Genomic DNA, 25115 nt, shown 5'->3' on the forward strand with positions numbered 1-25115 from the left:
CGGAGACCTGACGCCCAGCGCCGCGGGAGGGAGGAGTGCGTTTCCCAAAACTACCGGACCACCCGAATTCCGCCCCCGGTGCCCCCTGCCCCACCCCACACACCCAGTCCTCTCTCGGACTCCGGTGCAGGCGGGTCCTCCGGCTCTGCCTCGCGCGGGAGCGGCGGGGAGAGAGACGTTACCAGAGCTGGAGGGCGCAGCGCGACGACGTCCCAGCTCCGCTGCCCCAACGGGCGGCGCCGCCCCCGGCAGAAGACCGGCCCTCGGCTCGCCCCACAAGGGATCCAAGTGCAGATCTCCACCCGGGCTGGAAACCGGCTCCGGGCTTTTCCGTTTTCCAAAGCGGCTTCCGCTTCCGGGCTAGCCTTTGCCGGAAACAGTCTATGGGTGACGTAAAAGTGTCGCGCCGGCGGTGATTCCGGAAGAAACAAGAGTGCGGCGTGAACATGGTGAGAGGGGAGGACTGAGAAGGGATGTGGTCCGACCGCGTTTGAGCGGAGATTGAGGGGGTCATCCCCCGGCCAGTGTTCATGCTCCTGCTTGTTTTCATTCTAATCTTAGCTCTTAAACTGCTCCAAGCGGGGCCTGTAATGCTCCAGCGAGCAGGGAGTGGGCCGGGTTGGGGCAGAGAGGATCAGAGGAACTGGGTTGTTTGAGGGAAGCAGGGAAGGGAATGGGCAAAAGAAAGGAAGGAACTCAAGAACATGGGATGTATTTTCCGACTCTTAACTCTAAAATTTCTGTTTCAAGGGGAAGCAAAAGAAAACAAGGAAGTATGCGACCATGAAGCGAATGCTTAGTCTCAGAGATCAGAGGCTGTGAGTGTCTGGAATCAACGGGGTTCATAGACTGCCCAAAGATGTAGAAGTCACGAGGGGATAAGTAGCTAAAACTTTTGTTGTTACTTTGCATTCACTTTTAATAAATAGCATTGTGTCTTGGATGTATGTATATAGCATGAGATAGTCTAGTGTATAACAGCCACTTAGCTGCTGAAGGAGTACGCTGGTGAATGGGGCTGGAATTAAACATCTAAGCGTTCACTTTGTGCCACCATTTTTATATATTTTACCTACCATATCACATTTAAGCCTCCTAATATTTCTGTGAAGTGGGTGGGATTATATTTATGTTCTTGTCATTAGACTACTACATTCGATAGGAAAAATAATGTTATAATTGTTGAAGGAAGGTGAGGTCAGAGGTGATCATTGTCTTGTGTCTCCAGCACCTGACACTCAAATATTTTTGAAAGAAAGAATGGGAAACACCTAGATGTCTTCACTTTATAAATTTCATAAGAATTCAGATGACTGTGGAAGAAGAAAGTGGAATGATGTTCCCTATTATAAGGAGGGTGTGAAAAGCTTCACAGCTTCAGTGAAGAATGGACAAAGTTAGTAAGGACTGGGATTGTGTTTAAGAGTCTCAATACAAATGAATGGCCATTAGAGCTTTCAGAGTTATTAAATTGTATTTTCTGCCTTCAGTGTGTGTATTATGTAATTTTTAGGAAATTTCCCATTAATAATACTTTATTTCTAGTTAAAGGTTAAATTTTGTATTTGTATGGTTACATTTTAGCCCTCTATAAAAGGTGCATGGGGATTCCTCCCTCGTTCCTACTGTTGAAGCATCTGAAGACAAACATCAGCCTTTTTACCCACTGCTAGAAAGTGGATTTTGATCTTTGATAAAAAGCTTCTGACTAAAGAAGAAATGATAGTATAACCAACATTTATTTATCCATTAAAAAATGTTATGGGTTTTTGGCGAGAGATTGTTAAATTTAATTATGTCTAATGAATTATGTAAACTTCCCACACAGTTATTTGTGCTCAAAAATATATGTATTTATATTAATGTAAAAAATGTATGCTTAGCCCTAGCCAGTTTGGCTCAGTGGATAGAGTGTCGGCCTACCGACTGAAGGGTCCCAGGTTCAAATCTGGTCAAGGGCACATACCTGCAGTCTCCATCCAACGTGCAGGAGGCAGCCGATCAATGATTCCCTCTCATCATTGATGTTTCTATCTCTCTCTTCCTCTTCCTTCTTCTCTGAAATCAATTTTTAAAAATCTATTAAAAAATGTATGCTTATACTAATGTAAAGAAGTCACAAAGTAAGATTTTCTCTGAAGACAAAAAGAAACTTTAAATTTTGAATGAGATTATAACTACTATTGGTTTTTCTTTCCTGCATTTAATTTACTTTTTTTTCCCTAGTAAAGAAAAGGATAGATTAAAACCTAAAAAGAAAGAAAAAAAAGATCCCAGTGCACTCAAAGAAAGAGAAGTGTGAGTAATCAACATTTTCACGTTTTCCTTTAAAACATTCTAAAACCATAGACCCCTTAGAAATCCAGGATTTCCCGAACTGATTTGCTCAGTCATTTCTAAGTCTAGCACAACTATGCATATGAAAGTGATATTGATAAGCATATACCAACTCCAATGGTTCAAATGTTTTTATTTCATGGAGCAGTAAAATTTTCTTTAAAATCCTGGGGATTAAATCTAATATCATTATTTGTTTTCTTTGCCAAGAATCTTTCAAAAGAAATAATGGTCATTGTTTAACACACTGGCATTTCTTAAAAGAGAGAATGTATCATCAAAAAAATAGTAAGACCATATTTTTAGAATAAAGGTTATTTCTTGTAAATAAATACATTTAATTTTTTGAAACCTCATCACATTTTGCTTATTTTCCTCATTTTGCCCTAGTATGGTGATGGATAAACCATCACAGGATTTATCTCCAAGAACAAAGAAAAAAGAGCTTAATGTAGAGCAATCTGTTCCAAGTAGAGACTCTTTTTGTTCATACCAAAGTATCAATGTAGGTATTACTTTGTGTTTTGTTTCTTTCTCTTTCAGCCCCCAACACCCCTCCTGCTTATTCTTCCAATATAACACACAGCTAGGCCCACCTTACCACATCCTTGTTGATACCAACTTTATCAACTTTTCCATTAAGGCCAAACTGGACTTAGTGCAGTCAATGATGGATTGTCTCTATGCCAAGTGTGAGTATCATACTTTTACATTTCTGTGACGTTTATACAGAATAATCATATTTATCCAAATACATGAAAAGAGGGGAATGGGGTTCTAGTTAACTTAATTGCTGGGCATTTAATGTGCTCACCATAGCAATGACCATTTTTAATAAATTGAAGTCTAATGCAAACTTGACTGGGAATAAATTCTCTCAATTCAGAAAACACTTAGTGTGCTTAGGTACTTATTATGGACAATACCTTTGAAAATACTAGGGGAATTTTCTGTTTCCTAATTCTGGATTTTAAAATTCTGGATAAATGAGTAGCCCTTGCCAGTGTGGCTCAGTTGGTTGAAGCATCATCCTGTACACCAAAAGGTGGCAGGTTCGATTCCTGGTCAGGGCACAAACCCAGGTTTCGGGTTTGATCCCTGGTCAGGATGCATATGGGGGTAGCCAGTGGATGTTTCTCTCTCACATCAGTCTCTCTCTCTCTCTCTCTCTCTCTCTCTCTCTCTCTCTATCTCTCTATCTCTCCCTCCTTCTCTCTCTCCCTCCCTTCCTCCCTCCCTCCCTCCCTCCTTTGCTCTCTCTAAAATCAATAAAAAATTAAGTAAGTAAAATTTGGGATAAATGAAAATTTATTATATTTCTCAGTATATATATTCTTATTATTTTACATTGAGGAGGAAGCCTTCATTCCACTCCAGTATAGAAAAGCGAAATAAGACTTTTTGTCATTTACAATCACAGAACCGGAAGTGATGATGGTCACTGCTTCCTACTTTGGTGTTTATTTGTACCACAAAGGATCTGGGGTAGTTTACACCTAGGTATACGGTTTACCATTAATAAATGTCCCTTGAGTATTTAGATGTCCTTTCCTTCAAATGGTCTTCCCTCACTATCGTGAATAGGGAAAAGAAAATTGAGGCCATATAAAAAGGAATAACTTACTAATAGCGAGATCTGTTGCATTTTGTGGTGAGTTTATATTCATAATATTTTCCAGTCATCTGGTTAAAGGGACAAGTGAAAAGTAGACTTATGCTTTTCCATAATGAATGAATTATTGGAATCAAAGGAAAAATTTGCACCTCCTTCAATATTTAAAAGATACTATAATGAGTAACATAGAATGATAGTAATGTAAACGTTTATTGATGTATTAAAACTAGCAAGATGGTATAAGGATATGATAGATAAAAACTAAATTCTTTAAATGTCTGAAATGAATAAATGTAAAAAGTGTGGCTCTAGCTGGTTTGGCTCAGTGGATAGAGCTCCAGCCTGCAGACTGAAGGGTCCCAGGTTTGATTCTAGTCAAGGGCACATGCCCAGGTTGTGGGCTCAGTCCCCAGTGTGGGGCGTGTAGGAGGTGCTGATCGATGATTCTATCTCATCAATGATGTTTCTATCTCTCCCTCTCCCTTCCTCTCTGAAATAAATAAAAAATATATATATTTTTTTAAAAAGTGTGCCTGAAAAAAAAAAAAAAAGTGTGCCTGGCCTCAATGGCTCAGTAGTTGAGCATCGACCTATGAATTAGGAGGTCACGGTTCGATTCCTGGTCAGGGCACATGCCCTGTTTGAAGGCTCCATTTCCAGTGTGGGGCATGCAGGAGGTATCCAGCCAATGATTCTGCCTCATCATTGATGCTTCTATCTCTCTCTCTTTCTCCCTCTCTGAAATCAATAAAAATATTTTTTGAAATCAATAAAAATATATAAATTTTTTAAGTGACTACAAAGTTTATTATGTTAATATACGAAGGTAACTACCAAGTGAGGAAAACAGCTAATAGAGTAAAATAATTACCTTTTTAAGGATCAGAATTGATGGGGTAGGGAAGTTTCAGGGGACTGCTACTTGTTCATATAGGCCTTTCTGTATTTCTTTTTAAAGCTATGTATATGTAATACTTTAAATTTTTTTAAAATCTCTTAGAAATAATAAAGATTAGTCTCAAGTTGGGGCACTAACATGACTGTAAGAGTGAACTAAGCAGTCCCTTTATGAGGAAAGACACTAAACTTGGTAGACTTCTTGTATTTCTATGGTGTTTCTTATAGTTGTCTTAGCTGCTTCTCCAGCTTCTCAGGAATGCTGTGACCTGTTTGTAAATGAGATGGATCAAGGGTACAAGCCTGGCCCTTGGAGGTGAACTGTTTCCTTAATGCTGTAGCTCCACCATTATTATCTACATGATGATTGTTTAAGAGAGCTTTAGCCCTGTTTAGGCTTTCTCTAGATATGGATGCTTTAGAGGACAGCTATAATGCCTTTTCTAAAAACAAGCTTATTAAGGAGGATACCACTTTTTGCAGTCTTTTGTGTATCATAATACCTCAAACTAAATGCTGAAGAAACATTTAAGTAAGTGCAAACTCACTTACCTAGGAGAATAATTGTTTTAAACTCTGCTTACTAATTTTTCTTCACTTGCCTTTATACTTAAAGGAAGGCCTTTATCTTCTTCTTGCCTTGAAGATGTCCCTTTGACCTTCTCATAGCTCCTGGGATATTCCATTTCCATCTGCTACTCCAACAAGAAAGAATAGTTAGTTTCCCATCTGCTTTCTTTTATGCCCATCAGTCCTCTTTCCTATTACTTTCCATTTCTTTATAGTGATTTTAACATTTCTGTACTTTGCTTTCAAAAGTATTAATGTACTTGAAAAAATATATAGCATTAAAAAAAAATGAAAGTTCCCTATAATGCCTTACCTCAGAGAGGGTCGGTTTTAAAAATTCATATACAATCTCTGTACGGTGAAGGTTGTTTTTCTTTTAATGAAAACAGATCATACATTACTTACTATGTATGTTTGTGCTTTTTTTTTAACTGCTTTGAGATATGTCATATACTATGTAATATGCCCATGTATAATAATAAAAGCATAATATGCTAATTAGACCGGACATCCTTCCAGACAAAGCCGCAGCAGCAGGGGCCGAGGCAGAGACCCCCCAGCCACCGCGGCGGACGGTGCATTGGGCTTCTAGTTTAAAGTATATAATTCAATGGATTTTAGTGTATTCATAGTCAATATTTTAAAATTTTCACTACTGCCCTGGCCAGTGTGGCTCAGTCAGTGGGCGCCGTCCCATGCACCAAAGGGTTGCTGGTTCGGGATCAGTTCCCTGTCAGGGAACCTGCCCAGGCTTTGAGCTCTATCCCAGTAGAGGGCATGTGGTGGGTGACCAATCAGTGCTTTGCTCTCACATCAAAGTTTCTCCCTCTCTCTTCCTATCTCTCTGAAAATCAATTTTTTAAAACCCACATTTTTATTTATTAAAAAAACCCACAAAACTGTGGATCCTTAGCCAACATCCCTAAACTCTTCCCTTTCCCACCATTCCTAGGCAACCACAATTTGCTTTCTGTCTTGTAGATTTGGCTATTCTGGACATTTCATTAAAATGGGATCATATACAGAGGCAGAGCTGCCTCAAACAGACTGTCAAACTGCAGCAGGAAGGCTGGGGAGGGTTGCGGGGCAGGAGGTAGGGGGGTAAGAGATCAACTAAAGGACTTGTATGCATGCATAGAAGCATAACCAGTGGACATAAGACATTGGGGGATAGGGGAGGCTAGGGGACTGTCTAGGGCGGGGGGATAAAAATGGACACATATGTAATACCCTTTGTAATACTTTAAGCAATAAAAAAAAAAAATAAAAAATAATAAAAAAAAAAATAAAAAAAATAAAAATAAAAACAAATCAACATGAAAAAAAAAAAAAAAAAATGGGATCATAAAATATTTGTCCTCTTTTATTGAGCACAACATTTTCAAAAGTCACCTATGTTAAAGCATGTACAGCATTTCTTTGTATTACCAAGTAATAGTCTATTGTATGGATAGATCACATTTATCCATTTCTCCTTGCTTTTTATATTGAAAAAATATATCATGAATGTTTTTCTGTCAGTAATTCTAGTTTTTACCCTGTTATAAACAAGGCTGTAGTGAATATGTCTGTGTTAAAGTGAAGTATTTTAGAGAGGGAGAGGGAGAGAGAAAGATATGTTGTTCCACTTATTTATGTTTTCATTGGTTGATTCTTGTATGAGCCCTGACCAGGAATCGAACCCACAACCTGTGCCTGTGCCCTGACTGGGAACTGAACCGTGACCTCCTGGTTCGTAGGTCAGTGCTCAACCACTGAGCCACATCAGCCGAGCTCATGGGTCTTCCTGAGATTCTTGGCAGGATATAATTCAGAGAGAGTAAAATCAGTTTATTCACAAGTTCTTTTATTAATATGTGGGTATTTTTTTCTGGCAGGTATCCCCTGTATAACTGACTGTGTAATGGCTGAAATTGAGAAATTGGGGCAGAAGTATCGAGTGGCTCTAAGGTAGGAAGAAGCTGGTTGGTCTAGATTTGTTCTAGGTTGGTATACTGAATATTCTTTTGACCTTTCTTCATCTGTTTGCTGTCCAAAGATTTCTTAGCTGAGTAGATTAAATAAAAGTATAAAATTAGTTAACTATGGTCAAGAACACAAACATTTGAAGGCTAGAGACATTTTAAGCTGAAGCCTTTTTTAAAAATTACATTTATTGGGAAACATTAGTTAATAACATTATATACACGTTTCAGATGTACAATTGTATAATACAACATCTGTATATCCCATTATGTGCTCATCACCCAAAGTCTAGTCTTCTTTTGTTGCCATATGTTTGACCCCTTTTACTCTCTTCACCATATTCCTCCTACCCCCTTCTCCTCTGTTAACCACCATACTGTTGTTTGTGACTTTTGTTTATTCATTGGTTGCTTTTTGTTTTATATCCCACATATGAGTGAAATCATGTGGTTCTTGTCCTTTGCTGTCTTATTTTGCTTAACATGATACTCTCAAGGTCCATTCATGTCACAAATGGCAATATTTCACGTTCTTTATGACTAGTATTCCATTGTATTTGTGTGCACAGTATCTTTATCTAGCCATCAGTCGAAAGATGCTTAGGTTGTTTCTATGTCTTGGTTATTGTGAACTGAGTTACTTAGTCATATTGATCTTGTGGGCCTCCTTTTAATTCGATTTTCAATTAGAAAGTGTCTTCCTATTAGTTTATCTAGACAGCTCCTTTGGAGTCGCACAGTTAGAGAATTCATATTCTAAGTTTTGAGTTTACTCTAGAAAGTACCCTTGAATTTAGAGTAGCAGTTCCCAAAGTATGGTCATGGACCCCTAGGAGTCTCAGAGACCTTTGCAGGGAGTTTGCAAAACCATTTTCATAATAATATGAAAACATTGCCTTTATACTGATGTGGAAATGCTGGTTTGGTGCCTTAGTACAAATCAAAGCAATGGACCAAATAATGCTATTTGTATTTTTTGTTTGTTTTTAACCCACTGGCAATTTTTTAAAAAGCCCTGGCTGGTGTGGCTCAATTGGTTGGGCTTCAACCCATACTTGTAAACTGAAAGGTTGCTGATTTGATTCCTGGTCAGGGTACATGCCCAGGTTTCTGGCTGAATCCCAGGTAGAGGGCGTGCAGGAAGCAGCTGATCAATGTTGCACTCTCACATCAATGTTTCTCTCTCTCCCTCTCCTTTCCTCTTAAAAAACCCCACAAAGAATAAATTTTAAATAGCCAGAGTCATTTAAGAATGTTCTTAATGAAACAATCGATTTTGTTAACTTTACTAACTCTCCTTTCTAGAGTACATATCAGTGTTCCTTGTGATAATGTGAAGTGCACACAAAGCACTTCTGATGCCAAAAGATGAAGGTTGCTCATTGAAAAGCATTTGTGTGCTTGTTTGAGTTGTGGGCTGAACCAGCTGCTTTTTCATGGAATATAATTTTGTTGTTGTTGTTGTTAATCCTCACCTGAGGATATTTTTTCTATTACTCTACAAAGAGAGTAAAAGGGAGGGAGGGAAAGAGGGATTAGGGGAGGAAGGAAGGGAGAAAGAGAGAGAGAGAGAGAGAGAGAGAGAGAGAGAGAGAGAGAGAGAGAGAGAGAGAAAGAAACACTGATGTGAGAGAGACACATCGACTAGTTGCCTCCCACACAAGCGAACCAGCAACCTAGGTACGTGCCCTTGACCAGGAGTTGAACCCACGAGTCTTGGTGCACAGGCTGATGCTCTTAACTACTTAGTCACACCAGCCTGGGCTGGAATGTAATTTTATGTGAAGAACTGACAGACTGATATTTTACGCTTTGCTATCTAGCAGATATCTTCTCAAAAATGCAATAAACCTGTCACTAAGGAAAACAACTTACTGTATTAGTTACCAGTGATAAAACTCGAGCTTACAAGTGAAAATTAGAATTTTGGAAAATCATGAGCTTATCACATTCCCAATACTAAAGACTTTTCTGTTGAGACCAGTGATTATAGTAATGAGTATGATTTTTTAAAATATATAATTCTTTATAAAGTTAAAAGTATTACATATGTCCCCTGTTTTCCCCCATTGACCCCCTCCCTCCTGCCCCAGGCTTTTGGCACCCTATTGTTTGTGTCCATGGGTTATGCATATATGCATACAAGGTCTTTGGTTGATTACCTCCCACTCACCCACCCTCCCCCACCTTCCTCTGAGATTCCCTCCTCTGTCTCTGGATCCACTCCGTTCATCTGTTTATTTTGTTACTTAGACTCCACATATGAGTGCGATCATGTGATACTTGTCTTTTTCTGACTGACTTATTTCACTTAGCATGATATTCTCCAGGTCCCTCCATGCTGTCTTTTTTATTGCTGCATAGTATTCCATGGTATAAATGTACCACAGCTTTTTTTTTTTTTAAATATATTTTATTGATTTTTACAGAGAGGAAGGGAGAGGGATAGAGAGTTTGAAACATCTCTGAGAGGGAAACATCTTCTATCAGCTGCCTCCTGCACACCTCCCACTGGGGATGTGCCCGCAACCCAGGTACATGCCCCTGACCGGAATCGAACCCGGGACCCTTCAGTCCGCAGGCCGACGCTCCATCCACTGAGCCAAACCGGTTTTGGCCTTTGTCTATTTTTTAATTGGATTGTTTGTCTCCTTTTGTTAAGTTGTATGAGTTCTTATATATTTTGGATATTAACCCTTTATCAAATGTATCATTGCCAAATATGTTCTCCCATACAATGGGCTCTCTTCGTTTTGTTGATGGCTTCTTTTGCTGTGCAGAAGCTTTTTATTTTAATGGAGTCCATTTGTTTATTTTCTCCTTAGTTTCCTTTGCCTTAGGAGATGTATGTGTAAACACATTGCTACAAGAGATGTCTGAGATTTTGCTGCCTATGGTTTCTTCTAGGATTTTTATGGTTTCACAACTTACATTTAAGTCTTTTATGCATTTTGAATTTATTCTTCTGTATGGTGTAAGTTGGTGATCTACTTTCATTTTTTTGCATATATCTTTCCAATTCTCCTAACACTGTTTATTGAAAAGACTCTCTTGGCTCCATTGTATGCTCTTGCCTCCTTTGTGAAATATTAATTGAGCATAATGGCTTAGGTCGATTTCCGGGTTATCTGATCTGTTCCATTGATCTTTATGCCTGTTCTTGTGCCAGTACCTAGCTGTTTTGATTACAGTAGCTTTGTAGTATAACTTGGAATCTGGTATTGTGATTTCTCCAACTTTGTTTTTCTTTCTCAAAATTTCTGCAGCTATTCAGGGTCTTTTTTGATTCCTATAAATTTATGGAGAGTTTGTTCTAGCTCTGTGAAATATGCCTTTGGTATTTTAATAGGGATTGCATTGAATCTGTAGATTGCCTTGGGTACTATGGACATTTTAATGATGTTGATTCCACCAATCCATGAACATGGTATATTCTTCCACTTGTTTATATCTTCTCTCTTTTCAACATCCTATAGTTTTCCGAGTACAGGTCTTTTGCCACCTTGGTTACATTTATCCCTAAGTATCTTAATTTTTTTGTTGCAATGGTAAATGGGATTGTTTGTTTAGTTTCTCTTTCTGAGAATTTATTATCGGTATATAAAAAAGCCATTGATTTTTGGGTATTGATTTTGTATCCTGCTACATTGCCAAATTCATTTATTAAATCTAGTAGTTTTTTTATGGAGTCTTTAGGGTATTTTGTGTACAATATCATGTCATCTGCGAATAATGAGAGTTTTGCTTCCTCCTTTCCAATTTGAATGCCTTTTACTTCTTCTTTTCTGATCACTATGGCTAGCACATCCAGTACTATGTTGAATGAGTGGTGAAAGCGCACATCCCTGTCTTATTCCTGTTCTTAGAGGAAATGCTTTTAGTTTTTGCCCATTGAGTATAATGTTGGCTGTCAGCTTGTCATATATGGCCTTTATCATGTTGAGATATGCTCCCTCTATTCTCACTTTGCAGAGAGTTTTTATCGAAAATAGGTGTTGGATTTTGTTGAATGCTTTTTCTGCATCTGGATTATTATCTCACTTCTTACACAAAAATCAATTCCAGGTAGATTAAGTGTCTAAACTTTTACAGAAAATATAGAGAATATCTTAATGATTTTGGAGTGGGCAAGGATTTCTTAAGTCCAAACCACAATGGAAAACTAATCAATTTGACTATATTGAAATCAATTACTTCTCTATAACAAAAGACACGATAAAGTGAAAAGACAAGCCACAAATATTAGTAACACATATAATCAACAAAGGGCTTATTTTTAAAACATATAAAAAACTACAAATCTATAAGATAAAGACAAAATCCTTAAATTCACAATGAAATATCATTTCATACCCAGATTGGCAAGAATTAAAGTATGCTTGACAATGTGAAGAATAGTTGAGAATGTGGAGCAATGGGAATTCTCATACTCAGTTGCTATGGATATAAATTGGACAGTCACTTTGGAGAGCAATTTGGTAATATCTGACAAAATCGAGGTTGTCCATATTCTTACAATACTGTGTCTTTCAACCTGGGAAATCACAAATCTATAGGTTGTAAAGTCTGTTTAACAACTAGTACTTTTTTAAATGAAGTATAGAATAAACTATAAAATACCAGCATGCATTGCATGTAGCACAGATTATTATATCACAGAACTTTTTTTTTTCACTTTTATACTGAGTGCTAGGTAAAATGTATTTCATACTGTGAGTCTGGTTAAAAAAAAAGCGGGGGGGTGGCTGCCTTTGAGAAGCTCATTTACATGTATTGGAGACAAGTATTGGAATTTTTCTTATATGCATAGTATAAGCAGCTATTAAGATGCATTAAGCCGAAACTGGTTTGGCTCAGTGGATAGAGTGTCGGCCTGCGGACTGAGAGGTCCCGGGTTCGATTCCGGTCAAGGGCATGTACCTGAGTTGCGGGCACATCCCCAGTGGAGGATGTGCAGGAGGCGGCTGATCGATATTTCTCTCTCATCAATGTTTCTGACTCTCTCTCTCTCTCTCTCCTTTCCTCTCTGTGGAAAATCAATAAAATATATTTTAAAAAAAAAGATCCATTAAGATAATGAATAAATTGTGGAATGCTCATGAATAAAATACACAGTAGTGAAAATGAATGTAGAGTTGCATGTTAATATGGATAAGTCTCTCAAAACAATGTAAAAAAAAAAAAAAAGCAAGCACATATGTGGAACATATTGTTTATCTGATGTTTAAAAACATGCAAACTAGGCCCTGGCCGGGGAGCTCAGTTGGTTAATGTTGTCCCAAACGCCAAGGATGTAAGTTCAATCCCCGATCACGGCACATACAAAAATCAACCAATGAATGCATAAATAAGTGGAACAAGAATTTGATTCTATCTATCTATCTATCTATCTATCTATCTCTTTTCTATCTCACTTTCTTTTTCCCTCTCTCTAAAATCAATCAATAAAAATTTTTTTAAAAACATGCAAGCTACATTGTTTACAGGTACATACATATGTAATTTTACATATACAGTAAAACTTACGTGAGACTGATAAATACCAAGTTTAAGATAATAGTTACTTGTCAGGAGGTAAAAAGATCTGTTAGGATTGGAGAGAGGGCTTTACTCATTTTTATTTGTAATGTTTCATTTCTTTAACGAGATGGTGGATACAGTTCAGCATTCTTTATACTTTTTTATATACTTGAAATATTTCAAATAAAAGTGAGAAGAGGCAATTATTTAAAAAGTAATTTAAAAAAAACAATGGGAGGAGAGAACACTGAAGCACAAATGGAGGCACCAAGTTTGGCTATGAAGAGAAGCAGAGAAATGGGTTGTTAATTAGAGGGGCTGGTATTAGTAAAAAGAAGGTTTTTATTTTTTAAGATGGATAAGGTCCTAGAGCATGTTGGTATATTTCTGGGAAAGAACAGTGGGAAGGAGGAGAACGGTGACTTCAGCAGTAAAGGGATAACAAATAAGAGCAAAGACCTAGACTGTTGCCTACCTCGTTTCTCAGCGGCCAGTCTTCCTTTCTTCTAGTGTGTCCTCTTCTCCAAAGCCCACTTAGTCTTCCTAAGACAAAGGTTTGCTTGTGTTACTCTGTCCTGGAGAAAACTTTCATGACTCCCCATCACTTGTGTCCTGGAGCTCACACTCCTCAGCCTGGCATTGGAGACTCGTCCCAGTTTGTCCTCAACTTGCCTTTCCAGTCCTCTCTCACTTTCCTCTACACGAGCACTCTTCTCACTCTGCCCTGAACACACCCAAGCCATTTTACAGATGTGTTGGCTCCCTGTTTGGAATGTGCCTGCCTTAACTTTGCTGGGAACGTTCTTTCATCTTCATTTTGTTTTTATCTCCATGTAATTTTTTCTTAAATATACCCAACCCACATTGACTTAGCTCTGAACTCTGCAATGTGGAGTATTTTTGTTGCACTTGGTACCTGTGTGCTGCCGTGTATTTTTATTCATCATCATTGTGTAATAGAAAGAGTACGGCTCTGGGGATCACAGACTTGGGTTTTTCTATTTCACATTTGTATAAAAATAATACAATTTTCTAATAGCAAACAATATAAACAAATACATATGGGGTGGGACAAAAATAGGTTTACAGTTGTGAGTACACAAAATAGTTTATTCTTATATTATTATTATATTATTTCCCATATGAATAACTGTAAACTTTTTGCCACACCCTGTACAATAAAAAGTAAAATTCCCCCTCCATATTCACACTTTGTCCATTTTCCTCCCCTGGAATTGACAACTGAGAAGGATTGGTATATAGTCAATATATATTCTCCAGGCAAATGCAAATCTAGAGAAAAGAGACTTGTCTTTTTTTAATTGAATGATAGTTCAGTGGCCTGTTTTGTTTATTAAACAGGTTATTATAGGTCCTTCCACATTGATACATACAACTCTACCTCATTTTTTTAAAAAAATAAGATATGGGGTATCAAAATGTATTTAACTTGATGGATATTCAGATTATCTCAAGGTTTTTTTTTTTAAAAAATATGCTTTTATTGATTTCAGAGGAAGGGAGAGGGAGAGAGAGTTAGAAACATCAATAATGAGAAAGAATCATTGATTGGCTGCCTCCTGCACACCCCCTAATGAGGATCGAGACCAAAACCCAGGCATGTGCCCTGACGGGAATCAACCATGACCTCCGGATTCATGGCTCAACGCTCAACCACTGAGCCCCACTGGCCGGGTGATTATCTCCAGGGATTGTTTTTGTTTTTGTATCTCCAGTTTTAAATTATGTTTATAAACTATGCTGTGGTGGCTATCCTTGTGCCTACATTCTTGTACAATGTGTAAGACAGTTTCCTAAAAGTGAATTGGTTGGGTTAAAATTGATTTGGTTTTGAATCCTGGCTTTCCCAGCTTGCTTACTTTAAACAAATTAATTCATCTCAATCTGCTACCTCATCTGCAAAAGGAAATACAATAATTCAGAGTTTTATGAAGATTACCATATATGACCTAAGACACACCAGCTGTCAGTCAGGAAATTTTAATTTCCTTTTTTCTATAAGTTCTTTCCAATTAAAAAGTAAGCTTCACCCCTAGCTGGTTTGGCTCAGTGGATAGAGCATCAGCCTGCAGACTGAAGGGTCCCAGGTTCAATTCCGGTCAAGGGCACATGCCTGGGTTGCGGGCTCGATCCCAAGTAGGGGGCGTGCAGGAGGCAGCTAATCAGTGATCCTCTCTCAGCATTAATGTTTCTCCCTTTCTCCCTCTCGCTTCCTCTCTGAAATCAAAAATATTTTTTTTAAAAAAAGGTAAGCTTCATGAGGGGAGGGATGCCTTAAGATCTACATATAGGTCATGTTACTCTTTTTACACTGAGTGAGACTCAGAAAGTTACCCACTTGCCAGAATGTTTTCCTTAATCCGCTTTTATAACCTTTTAGGATCGCCAAGGATCCAAGATTTGAACGATTACCATGCACACACAAAGGAACCTATGCAGATGACTGCTTAGTACAGAGAGTAACTCAGGTATCGTCAGTTTTTAAATGCTTACTTTGTGTGCTTAATGAAAAAAAGAGAGAAGGCAAACTATTGTCTCCTGAATGTTCATGGTCAGAAAAGTAGCTAGGAATTTAAATGGTAATGTAATACATATACATATACATATACATATACATATACATATACATATACATATACATATACATAGAGAGAGAGAATCCCTTCATAGTAATCGTAGGTGCCCTCTTTTACTTGAGGGAAGTGGATTAGAAATGTATAGGATAGCATAATGGAAAGATCATGGGTTTCAGATATTAGCACCTGCATTTATTAGGTGTGTGATTTGGGACACTTACTGATTCTTTATTCCGTAAATCTTTTCTATAAAATGATTCAAGTGAGTGAGTGTAGATAATACAGTTGACCCTTGAACAACGCCAGGGTTAGGGCTCTGACCCCTTGCGCAGTTGAAAATCTGTGTTATTGTCTAACTTTTGACTCCCAAAAACTTAAGTTGTCCCTTGGTATCCATGGGGGATTGGGTTCCAGGACCCCCTGCAGGTACTAAAATCTATAAATGCTCAAGTCTCTTATATAAAACTAGTGCCCCAATGCACGGATTCATGCACATTGAAAGGAAATTAATTAGAAGGTGGCCTGCGGGGCGGGACTGGGCAAGACATGCCCTGGAGCCAACCTCTGGTGGTCCCTCCCTAACCGGCTGCACCTGGGGCAGCACCATGGCTTGAAGTGCTTCTGCGCAGTGAGCGGGGTCCCTCTGGCAGGTGGGGTCCCTCAGCCTGGCCTGCAGGGATTGCCCGAAACTGGCTCTCTGACATCCCCGGAGGGGTCCCAGATTGAGAGAGGGCAGTTCTCGGGTGGCACATCCTGGAATCGGGCTCCCTCCTCTCTGGTTCCGGGGTGCATCACCTGAGAACTGCCACTACCAGGTCACCGCAGCTCAGCAGCTCCTGCATTGAGTGTCTGCTCCCTGGTGGTCAGTGTGTGTCATACCTACCGGATGGTCAGATGGTGGCTTAGCCTTTTAGAGATAGATAGATAGATAGATAGATAGATAGATAGATAGATAGATAGATAGATAGATAGATAGATATGATGTGGATCAATGCATGCAGTCCGTCCTTCACATCTGCAGACTCCCAACTACAGAACAAAAACAATACAGGTATTTATTGAAAAAATTCACATATAAGTGGACCCAAGCAGTTGAAACCCATGTTTTTCAAGGGTCAATTTATACCAGATTTCACCTCTCTGAATCTAAAATAAGGTTCCAGTCCACTTACTCCCCACAAAGGAATTTTGTTCCTCTCTACCGTGCCCAACCCAGAAGCATTTCTCAGTTGCATCTAAGTCTCCCAGGGTGCCATCTTACAAAGACCCTGGAATCAGTTGGTTTTTTATTTCTTGGCAGCCACCACAAGAACTTCTGCTACTGTTTACCCTTATAAGAGCCTGTGGGTAATTATCTTCATTGAATGACCACATTGTCAGCCCTTTAGCAACTCCATTCATGAGCATGTCCAGCATTTCCCTTAATTTCCCACAGCACAGCTGACATCAGGCTACAACTTGTCATAAAACTCAATGGGAGGTTTGGGTATGAGAGAAGTAAAGTACAACATAAATTACCTCGCAGATGGCAGCTACATATTGCTTTCAGAGTTGCTAGGCTAAGACCTGTCCTGGAGATCCTAGTCTGGCTTCAGGACCAAGAGGGCAGCCTACCTCCACCACTAGAAGGCCTCAGAGTAGGCCTTACAATCCTGAGAAAGGCAGAAGCTGTGCCCTCCAATCTTAGGCACTTACTCTGCCTTTGCATAGAGTCCCTTGGGGCATTTTCCCAAAATCAAGGAATTTTCTACCCCAGATGTAAAAAGTCATTTCCACATATGAGACAAAAAATGGATTACAACTCTTAGCTTTTCTGTCTTCTCCCCCTCAAGATTCTCAGAGCTACATTCAGCCCTGGACAACTTATTAATAAACATGATAACATTAATAAACATTAATAACTTTTATAAACATGAGCTCCTCAATCATAGTATCTACTCTACAAATTGTTATAACCTTTGCTATGTACTGTGAAAATGAATTAATTCTTCAGACTCGATAGTGATTGTGCCATTATAGTATCACTAAGTAGACTCAATAAACTTTATGTGTATCTCTTATAGCACAAGTGTTATATTGTGGCCACAGTTGACCGGGACCTTAAACGAAGAATCAGGAAGATCCCTGGAGTTCCCATCATGTACATTTCTAACCATAGGTGAGAACTTCCTCTTGGGGAAGTGATTAAAAGTATATAGTTGATATCAATTAAAAATGAGGTCAGATTATAGAAGAATTTAAAAGAGATTGTTGTATCAAATACTTACATAATTGTATTTGAAAACGTGAGACAAAATAACAAGAACAAGGGCAAAAGATAAGGTAGGATTTAGGAAAGAGGCAGACATTCACATTGTTGCAATATGATTAACAGAAGAAATAGAGTGACATGTTGCTTTAAATGCAAAGCAGTAATTTAATTCAAACTAATCTTTTTGGCCAGAAATTTTTATTTTAAAAGCCTAGTGCATGTGATTAGCACCCCTCTGGGAATCTGCTTATTTATAAAAAAAAAAAATGAAAAGCTGCTCTTTATCCTTCTTGGATGTTCCCATGCCAGTCCTCAGACTGTTACTGCCCAGCCTCTCAGCCTGGGGAGAGCACAATATAGAGGGAATAATATGGGCGAGGGAGTTGCGCTTACCTGGACTCAGTGCCCAGCTCCCCCCGTTGGTAACTTTCTGACTTTGAAGAATAAAGAAAAGACATTATAGTCAGCATTTTGCTTCAGATCACTCACTGTGATATCCCTTTAAAATGTTCTGACTGACAAAAAGGATTCACAGTGAGGGGGTAAGAGCATCGCTGTCAGTAAAGAATGGGTTTTTAGGTGGCTCCTGGACCCGCCTTTCTTACCAGTGTTAATTTTTTTTCCTGATTAGGTACAACATTGAGCGGATGCCAGATGATTATGGAGCCCCTCGATTCTAATACTTAAAAGACAAAGTTTCTCTGCTTTCCTTCAACCAAATTTCTCTTTCGCAGGTTTATTAAACATGCTACAACATGCATTGTTGCGCCACTCACACATTTGCTGTTATGAGCTGAGAACAGTTAAATACACTCACTTTTTGGTGGTGTTTTGAAAATGATTTTGATGTTGTTTTGAAAATGATATTTTGTATCATTTAAAATTTTGTTACATCTTTTTATAAATCAGATGATTGCTCACAACTTTCATGGTTGTTGTTTTATTTTATTTATTCAACAATACTTATTAAGGTTATACTCAGTACTTAATAAGATATGGTCCTACCATCAAGACACTCTTATTATGTTGGGAAAGGGAAACATGTAGATGAATAACTACAGTAAAATAATATGCTAGAATAAAAGTATGACAACTAGCCAAAACCGGTTTGGCTCAGTGGATAGAGCGTTGGCCTGCGGACTGAAGGGTCCCGGGTTCGATTCCGGTCAAGGGCATGTACCTGGGTTGCGGGCACATCCCCAGTGGGAGATGTGCAGGAGGCAGCTGATCGATGTTTCTCTTTCACTCTTTCATCAATGTTTCTAACTCATCTCTCTCCTTTCCTCTCTGTAAAAAATTAATAAAATATATTAAAAAAAAAAAAAAGTATGACAACTAGAAACAAAAGAGGAGAGAATGATTTCTTTCTGCTTGGTTGGGAAAGGGAGGGAGGAAAGGCTAGAGGTAGTAATGTTTGAGTTAATCTTTAAAAATAAATAGGTCCTTGCCTAGTAAATGAGGTAAAGAAAATGAGGTGCAGGAAACATAAAGGCATGGAGACAGATATTACATGGAATGAATGTGTTTCACCTGTTCAGAAGCTGCCAGGAGATTTTTATAACTAGAACGTAGGGGGAAGTTATCTGTACCCACATCTGGGACTCTAAAGGTACGAGGTGGGAGGGAGGGGGGGCCTTATGTGACTTGCTAAAGAGTTTGGACTTGATCTTGAGGTCAGTAAGGAGTTATTAAAAATTTAAATTGGATAAATAACATGATCAGAATAGATACTTTATTTTTTTAATATATTTTTATTGATTTTAGAGAGAGAAAGGAGAGAGAGAGAAACATCCATGTGAGAGAGAAAGTGATCAGTTTCCTCCAATACTCACCCCGACCAGGAATCGAATCCGCAACCTGGGCACGTGCCCTGACTGGAATCCAATCAGTGACCTTTCGGTTCATGAGATGATGCTCAACCAACTGAGCCATACCGGCCAGGGCAGAATAGATATTTTAAATGATCACAAGGTAGTGTAGGAACAGACAAATAGATCACTAAAACAATAAAAAGTCCATGAACCCCTATATATTTATGACAATTTGGTATATTGTAAAGTTTGTATTTCAAGTCTAGAAAAAGGAAATTGTATTAGAAGGCCAAATAGTGTGGAGTCATTCTACTAGGGTTAGAATCCTGATTTTACCAATTAATATCTATATTAGTTGGGCAATCTACATAAACATTAGGTGCCTTTCTTGCAACCTCTTAAAATGTTTTGAGTCCTGGCCACTGTGGCTCAGTTGGTAGAGTGTCATCTCATACACTGAGAGGTCGGAGGGTCAATTCTGGGTCGCAGCACCTGCCCAGGTTGCCAGCTTGACCCCCAATAGGGGACATGGGGGAGGCAACTGATAGATGTTTCTCATCCATGTTTTCCTCTCCCCTTCTCTCGCTCTAAAATCAATAACAACATTTTTTAAATGTTTTTTGGGGGGAAAAGTTTTGTTTAATCTACAAAACAACCCAAATAAGATAGGATTAGATTGAACAGTACCTGCCACAAGTAAGAGTTATTCAATAAATGTTAGTGATTATTGTTACAATGGCAAGTTGGCTATCCATTTGAAAAACACTTTAGATTCCTACTTTATATCCCTTTATGAGAATACATTTCAAGTGGATCAAAGATCTAAACTTTATACGTGTGAATCTTGATGCGTGTGAATATATTAAGATTATACAGTTCTATGTAAAGCAATTCCCCCAAATATTAAGACAAGTGACTGGCCAGAAGATTTTCATATATATATATATATATAAAACAAGTGAGGAAACGGGTAGTCATGGAGTGCTTATAAGAGTGCAAATAGGTATAATCATTTTAGACAGCAGTTTGGCAGGATTGATTAAAATAAAAATTGCAGATATCCTGTGAGCCTAATTCTGGTGGGGGTTTTTTTGGCTATTTATAAGTATCACATAGGTGATCTCCTATAAAATACATGATCAGTGTGTTATAAATGTGTAGAGAAATATCTACAAATGTACAAGGAACTATATAGAAGGGTGTTTAGTGTACCATTTTATATCAGAGAAAAACTGAAAAGAATGTAAATGTTCATAAAAGGATCCTAACTATGTTATGTCTAAACTATGAAATATCATGAGCATTTAAAAGAATGGGGTAGATTTAAAAATGGTCGAAGGACTTATGTAGACAGTTCTTGGAAGAAAATATGCAAATGGCCAACAAGCACATAAAAAGATGCTCAACATCACTAGTCATTAGGGAAATGCAAATCAAAACCACAATGAAATGCCACCTCACACCTATTTAGGATGGCTACTATTAAGAAATATGCCCTGGCTGGTTTGGCTCAGTGGATAGAGCATCAGCCTGTGGACTGAAGGGTCCCGGGTTTGAATCCAGTCAAGGGCACATACCTGGGGTTGTGGGCTTGATTCCCAGTAGGAGGTATGCAGGAGGCAGCCAATCAATGATTCTCATCATTGATGTTTCTGTCTCTCTTTCCCTCTCCCTTTGTCTCTGAAATCAAAATATATATCACAATACCAGATATCAAGCTATATTGCAAAGCCACAGTTCTCAAAACTATCTGGTACTGGCACAAGAATAGACATAGACCAATGGAACAGAACAGAAAACCCAGAAATAGACCCGAGCCATTATGCTCAATTAATATTTAACAAAGGAGGCAAGAGCACACAATGGAGTCAAGACAGTCTCTTCAATAAATGGTGCTGGGAAATTTAGTCAGATACATGAAAAAAATGAAACTAGATCACCAACTTACACCATACAGAAAAACAAACTCAAAATGGTTAAAGGACTTAAATGTAAGATGGGAAACCATAAAAAATCTTAGAAGACTCCATAGGCAGCAAAATATCAGACATATGTTGTAGCAATATCTTTACTGATACAGCTCCTAGAGCAATGGAAACTAAGGAGAAAATAAACAAATGGGACGACATCAAAATAAAAAGCTTCTGCACAGCAAAAGAAACCATCAACAAAACAACAAGAAAGCCCACTGCATGGGAGAACATATTTGCCAGTGCTATCTATCTACACTAATAAAAGAGAAACATGCAAATTGGTGTCACTTTGCTACGCCCACCAGCCAATCAGATGAGTATACAAATTAACCCAACAAAGATGGCGGTTAATTTACATACACAGGCGCAGAGTGAAGACTGAAGGCTCTGGCCCGAGTGAAGACTGAAGAGGCTTGGCTTCTCTGCTGCAGCCGCAATGGAGAAGCCAAGCGGCCATGGAGCTGGAGGCTTGGGTTGCCCCTGGTGATGGAGGAAGCCAGCTCCCAGCCCGCCCTGGCCTCCGCTCAAGGGAGAGAACAACAGCAGGCACAGCCAGTAGCCTGAGAGATCAACACAGAGGGGCATCTGCTCCGAGCCTCTGACGCGGCTGGGGGCAGGCCCCCAGCAGACACACACACACACACACACACACACACACACACACACGGGGCAACTGCTCTGAGCTCCCAATGCAGCTGGGGGCAGGTCCCCAACAGGGACAACACACACACACACACACACACACACACAAGGTGCCTGCTTAGAGCCTCAGACACAGCTGGGGGCGCCCCCAGTTGGGACACACACACACACACACACACACACACACACACACACGGGGCGCCTGCTCTGAGCCTCTGTAGCACAGCTGGGGGCAGCCACCAGTGGACACACACACACACACACACACACACACACACACGGTGTGCCTGCTTCGAGCCTCTGTTGCCAGACTGTGGCTTAGGCCCGCTCCCCGTAGGGAGGTTAATCAGGGGAAAAAGGAGACATGTAATACTTTAAACAATAAATAAATAAAAGAATAAATAATGTGTTGACGAGGATGTAGAGGAATTGGAACTGTTTTGGTTTTTTTTAAAGGCAAGTTACTTTATTTAAAATGTGGATTTTGCGTTACTAAATAATTTGGAACATTTTTATGACTGTAGTTGAGAATAATTACTTTCTTTTAGATTTTTTATCTAAAATAATTTTTTAAATTATTTTTATTTTCTATTATATAACTTAATAAGTGAACACCCCAATAAATCTTGCACCCACCCAACACCATGCCTAGTTATTAGAATATGTGAAGAATCCTTGACACAATGCACATTGGCATTATTTCCGAGGCCATTTATGGACTGTTGTTCCATATTTTGATTGTTGTGATGGTTACTCAAATATATTGATTTGTCCAAATGCATTGAAATGTACACAAAATGGGTGCATTTTTTAAAATATGTTTTTATTGATTTTAGACAGAGGAAGAGAGAGAAACATTGATCTGAGAGAGAAACATCAATCAGTTTCTTCCCATATGCACGCCAACTGGGGATGGAATTCACAACCTGGGTATGTGCCCTGATCTGGAATTGAACCAGCAACCTTCCGTGCACAGGATGATGCTCAACCAACTGTGCTACAATGGCCGAGGCAAAATGGGTGCATTTTATTGCATGTAAATTATACCTCAGTAAATTAAAAGATAGAAAAGACATGCAAGAGCCCTGACCTATGTAACTCAGTTGGTTGAGTGTCTTCCCATGCACCAAGAGGTTGCCGGTTCAATCCCCAGTGGTCAGGGCACAATGGGCGGTTGCACACTCAATCCCCAGTCAGGGCACATGCAGGAAGCAACCTATTGATGTTTCTCTCTCTCTCTAAAATCAATAAAGACATCCTCAGGTGAGGATTTAAAAAAAGGGGGGGGGGTAAAATACTTATGAGTTGTACACTGAAAATTGCTAAAAGACAATACAAAGAAATGAAAAGACATCCTGATAGAACAATAAATGTTGCAGAGATTTTTTTTTTTAAAAAGACATGTTGTGTTTGTAGGTTGAAAAATTCAATATTGTTAAAATGTCCATGCTACCCAAAACTATCTACAGATTCTTTGTAATTTCTATCAAAATCCCAATGACATTTGTTGGAAGACATAAAAAAAAAAATGCTAGAATGTATGTGGAATCTCGAAATACCAAATAGCCAAAACAATCTTGAAAAAGAACAAAGTTGAAGGCCTCACACTTCCTGGTTTCCAGACACTACTATAAAGCTATAGTAATCAAGACAGAGATATAGACCAATGGATCAAAATAGAGAGCCCAGAAATAAACTCTTGCATATACTGTCAAGTGATTGTCAACAAGGGAGCCAAGACTACACAATAGGCAAAGGACAGTCTCTTCAGCAAATGGTATTGGGAAAATTGGATGTCCATATAAAAAGAATGAAGTTTGAGTCACCTTATACCATATACAAAAATTAACTCAAAATAGATTTAAGACCTAAAACCATAAAACTAGAAGAAAACATAGGAGGGAGTCTTCAGGACATTGGGTTTGTCAATGATTTCTTGACTATGACACCAAAAACACAGTCAACAAACGCAAAAATAGTCAAATGTGACTGCATCAAATTTAAAAGCGCCAAAAGGAAACAACAGCAACCAATGGAATGGGAGAAAATATTTGAAAGTCATGTGTCTGATAAACTCAGGAACCCTGCTTCCCACTTGGTACTACGGGAAGGGCTGTATGCGAAGGCCTCACAGAGATTGGAATGTAGTTCAGGAACTGGATGGGTAATATTCTTTTTCATCTGGGTGCTGGTTACACAGTTGTGAATATTCACTAAGCTGTATACTTATGATGTGTAATTTTTTTTTTTTTTTGGTTAATCCTCACCTTAGGATATTTTTCCATTGATTATTTTTTAAAAATATATTTTATTGATTTTTTACAGAGAGGAAGGGAGAGAGATAGAGAGCTAGAAACATCGATGAGGGAGAAACATCGACCAGCTGCCTCCTGCACACCCCCTACTGGGGATGTGCCTGCAACCAAGGTACATGCCCTTGACCGGAATTGAACCTGGGACCTTTTAGTCCGCAGGCCGACGCTCTATCCACTGAGCCAAACCGGTTACGGCTCCATTGATTTTTCATAGAGAGTGGAAGGGAGGTGGAGCGACAGAGAGAGTGAAACATCAATGTGAGAGAGACACCCTGACCAGAATCCAATCTGCCACCCCTCAGTGCGAGGGCTCACGCTCTCTCCACTGAACCAAACCAACCAGGACATCATGTGTCATTTTATGTGTATATGTTACACTGCAGCAAAAAGTTAAAAGAAACAAATTCCATTCTGAGAATGAGCAGCTCTTTCTTCTGAGGGATATTTAGATTTCCCACTTTGCACTCATATCCACCTCCTAAGAGAGATGAAGATCTGTGTTGCTCATTAGGAAGCAAGGTCAAATCTTTAAATGGCGCACAACTGATATACGGACACATCTAATATTCTCAGAGTTAGGTAGTATTTTCAGGATTCAGTGTGTATCAGCTTTGTTTTTCAGT

At 38.9% G+C, this 25115-nt stretch overlaps 2 protein-coding genes across 7 annotated transcripts in view; one reads left to right on the forward strand and one right to left on the reverse strand.

The window, feature by feature from the left end:
• AREL1 (apoptosis resistant E3 ubiquitin protein ligase 1) overlaps nt 1–321 on the reverse strand; it is a 43604-nt gene extending 43283 nt beyond the window's left edge. The window contains exon 1 of one of the 5 annotated variants that reach the window (XM_036313015.1): nt 183–321. The gene's annotated coding sequence lies outside the window, so the exon portion shown is untranslated. Of the gene's footprint in view, nt 1–103 lie in introns of all 5 variants that reach the window. The other 4 variants (XM_036313066.1, XM_036313049.1, XM_036313011.1 and 1 more) reach the window with 4 other exon arrangements.
• FCF1 (FCF1 rRNA-processing protein) lies at nt 310–18678 on the forward strand. Of its 2 annotated transcripts, XM_036313079.1 has the most exons (8): nt 310–449; nt 751–818; nt 2227–2298; nt 2881–3029; nt 7297–7369; nt 15305–15392; nt 17564–17658; nt 18383–18678. In XM_036313079.1, exons 1-8 carry the CDS (start codon nt 447–449, stop codon nt 18429–18431), a joined length of 597 nt encoding a protein of 198 aa, XP_036168972.1. In that variant the 5' UTR covers nt 310–446; the 3' UTR covers nt 18432–18678. The 2 variants fall into 2 exon arrangements, with proteins under 2 accessions (XP_036168972.1, XP_036168984.1); XM_036313091.1 differs by lacking the exon at nt 310–449 and having other exon boundaries at nt 457–818.
• Nucleotides 18679–25115: the final 6437 nt, after the last annotated feature.

This window comes from Myotis myotis, unplaced genomic scaffold (genome assembly GCF_014108235.1).
Source record: "Myotis myotis isolate mMyoMyo1 unplaced genomic scaffold, mMyoMyo1.p scaffold_m19_p_1, whole genome shotgun sequence".
In the NCBI taxonomy this organism is placed as follows: Eukaryota; Metazoa; Chordata; class Mammalia; order Chiroptera; family Vespertilionidae; genus Myotis; species Myotis myotis.

Coding starts and splice junctions, on each gene's coding strand:
- FCF1 (XM_036313079.1), top strand. Junction 7,370..15,304: donor AAGTATCGAGTGGCTCTAAG/GTAGGAAGAAGC, acceptor ATAACCTTTTAG/GATCGCCAAGGATCCAAGAT. Junction 15,393..17,563: donor TAGTACAGAGAGTAACTCAG/GTATCGTCAGTT, acceptor TATCTCTTATAG/CACAAGTGTTATATTGTGGC.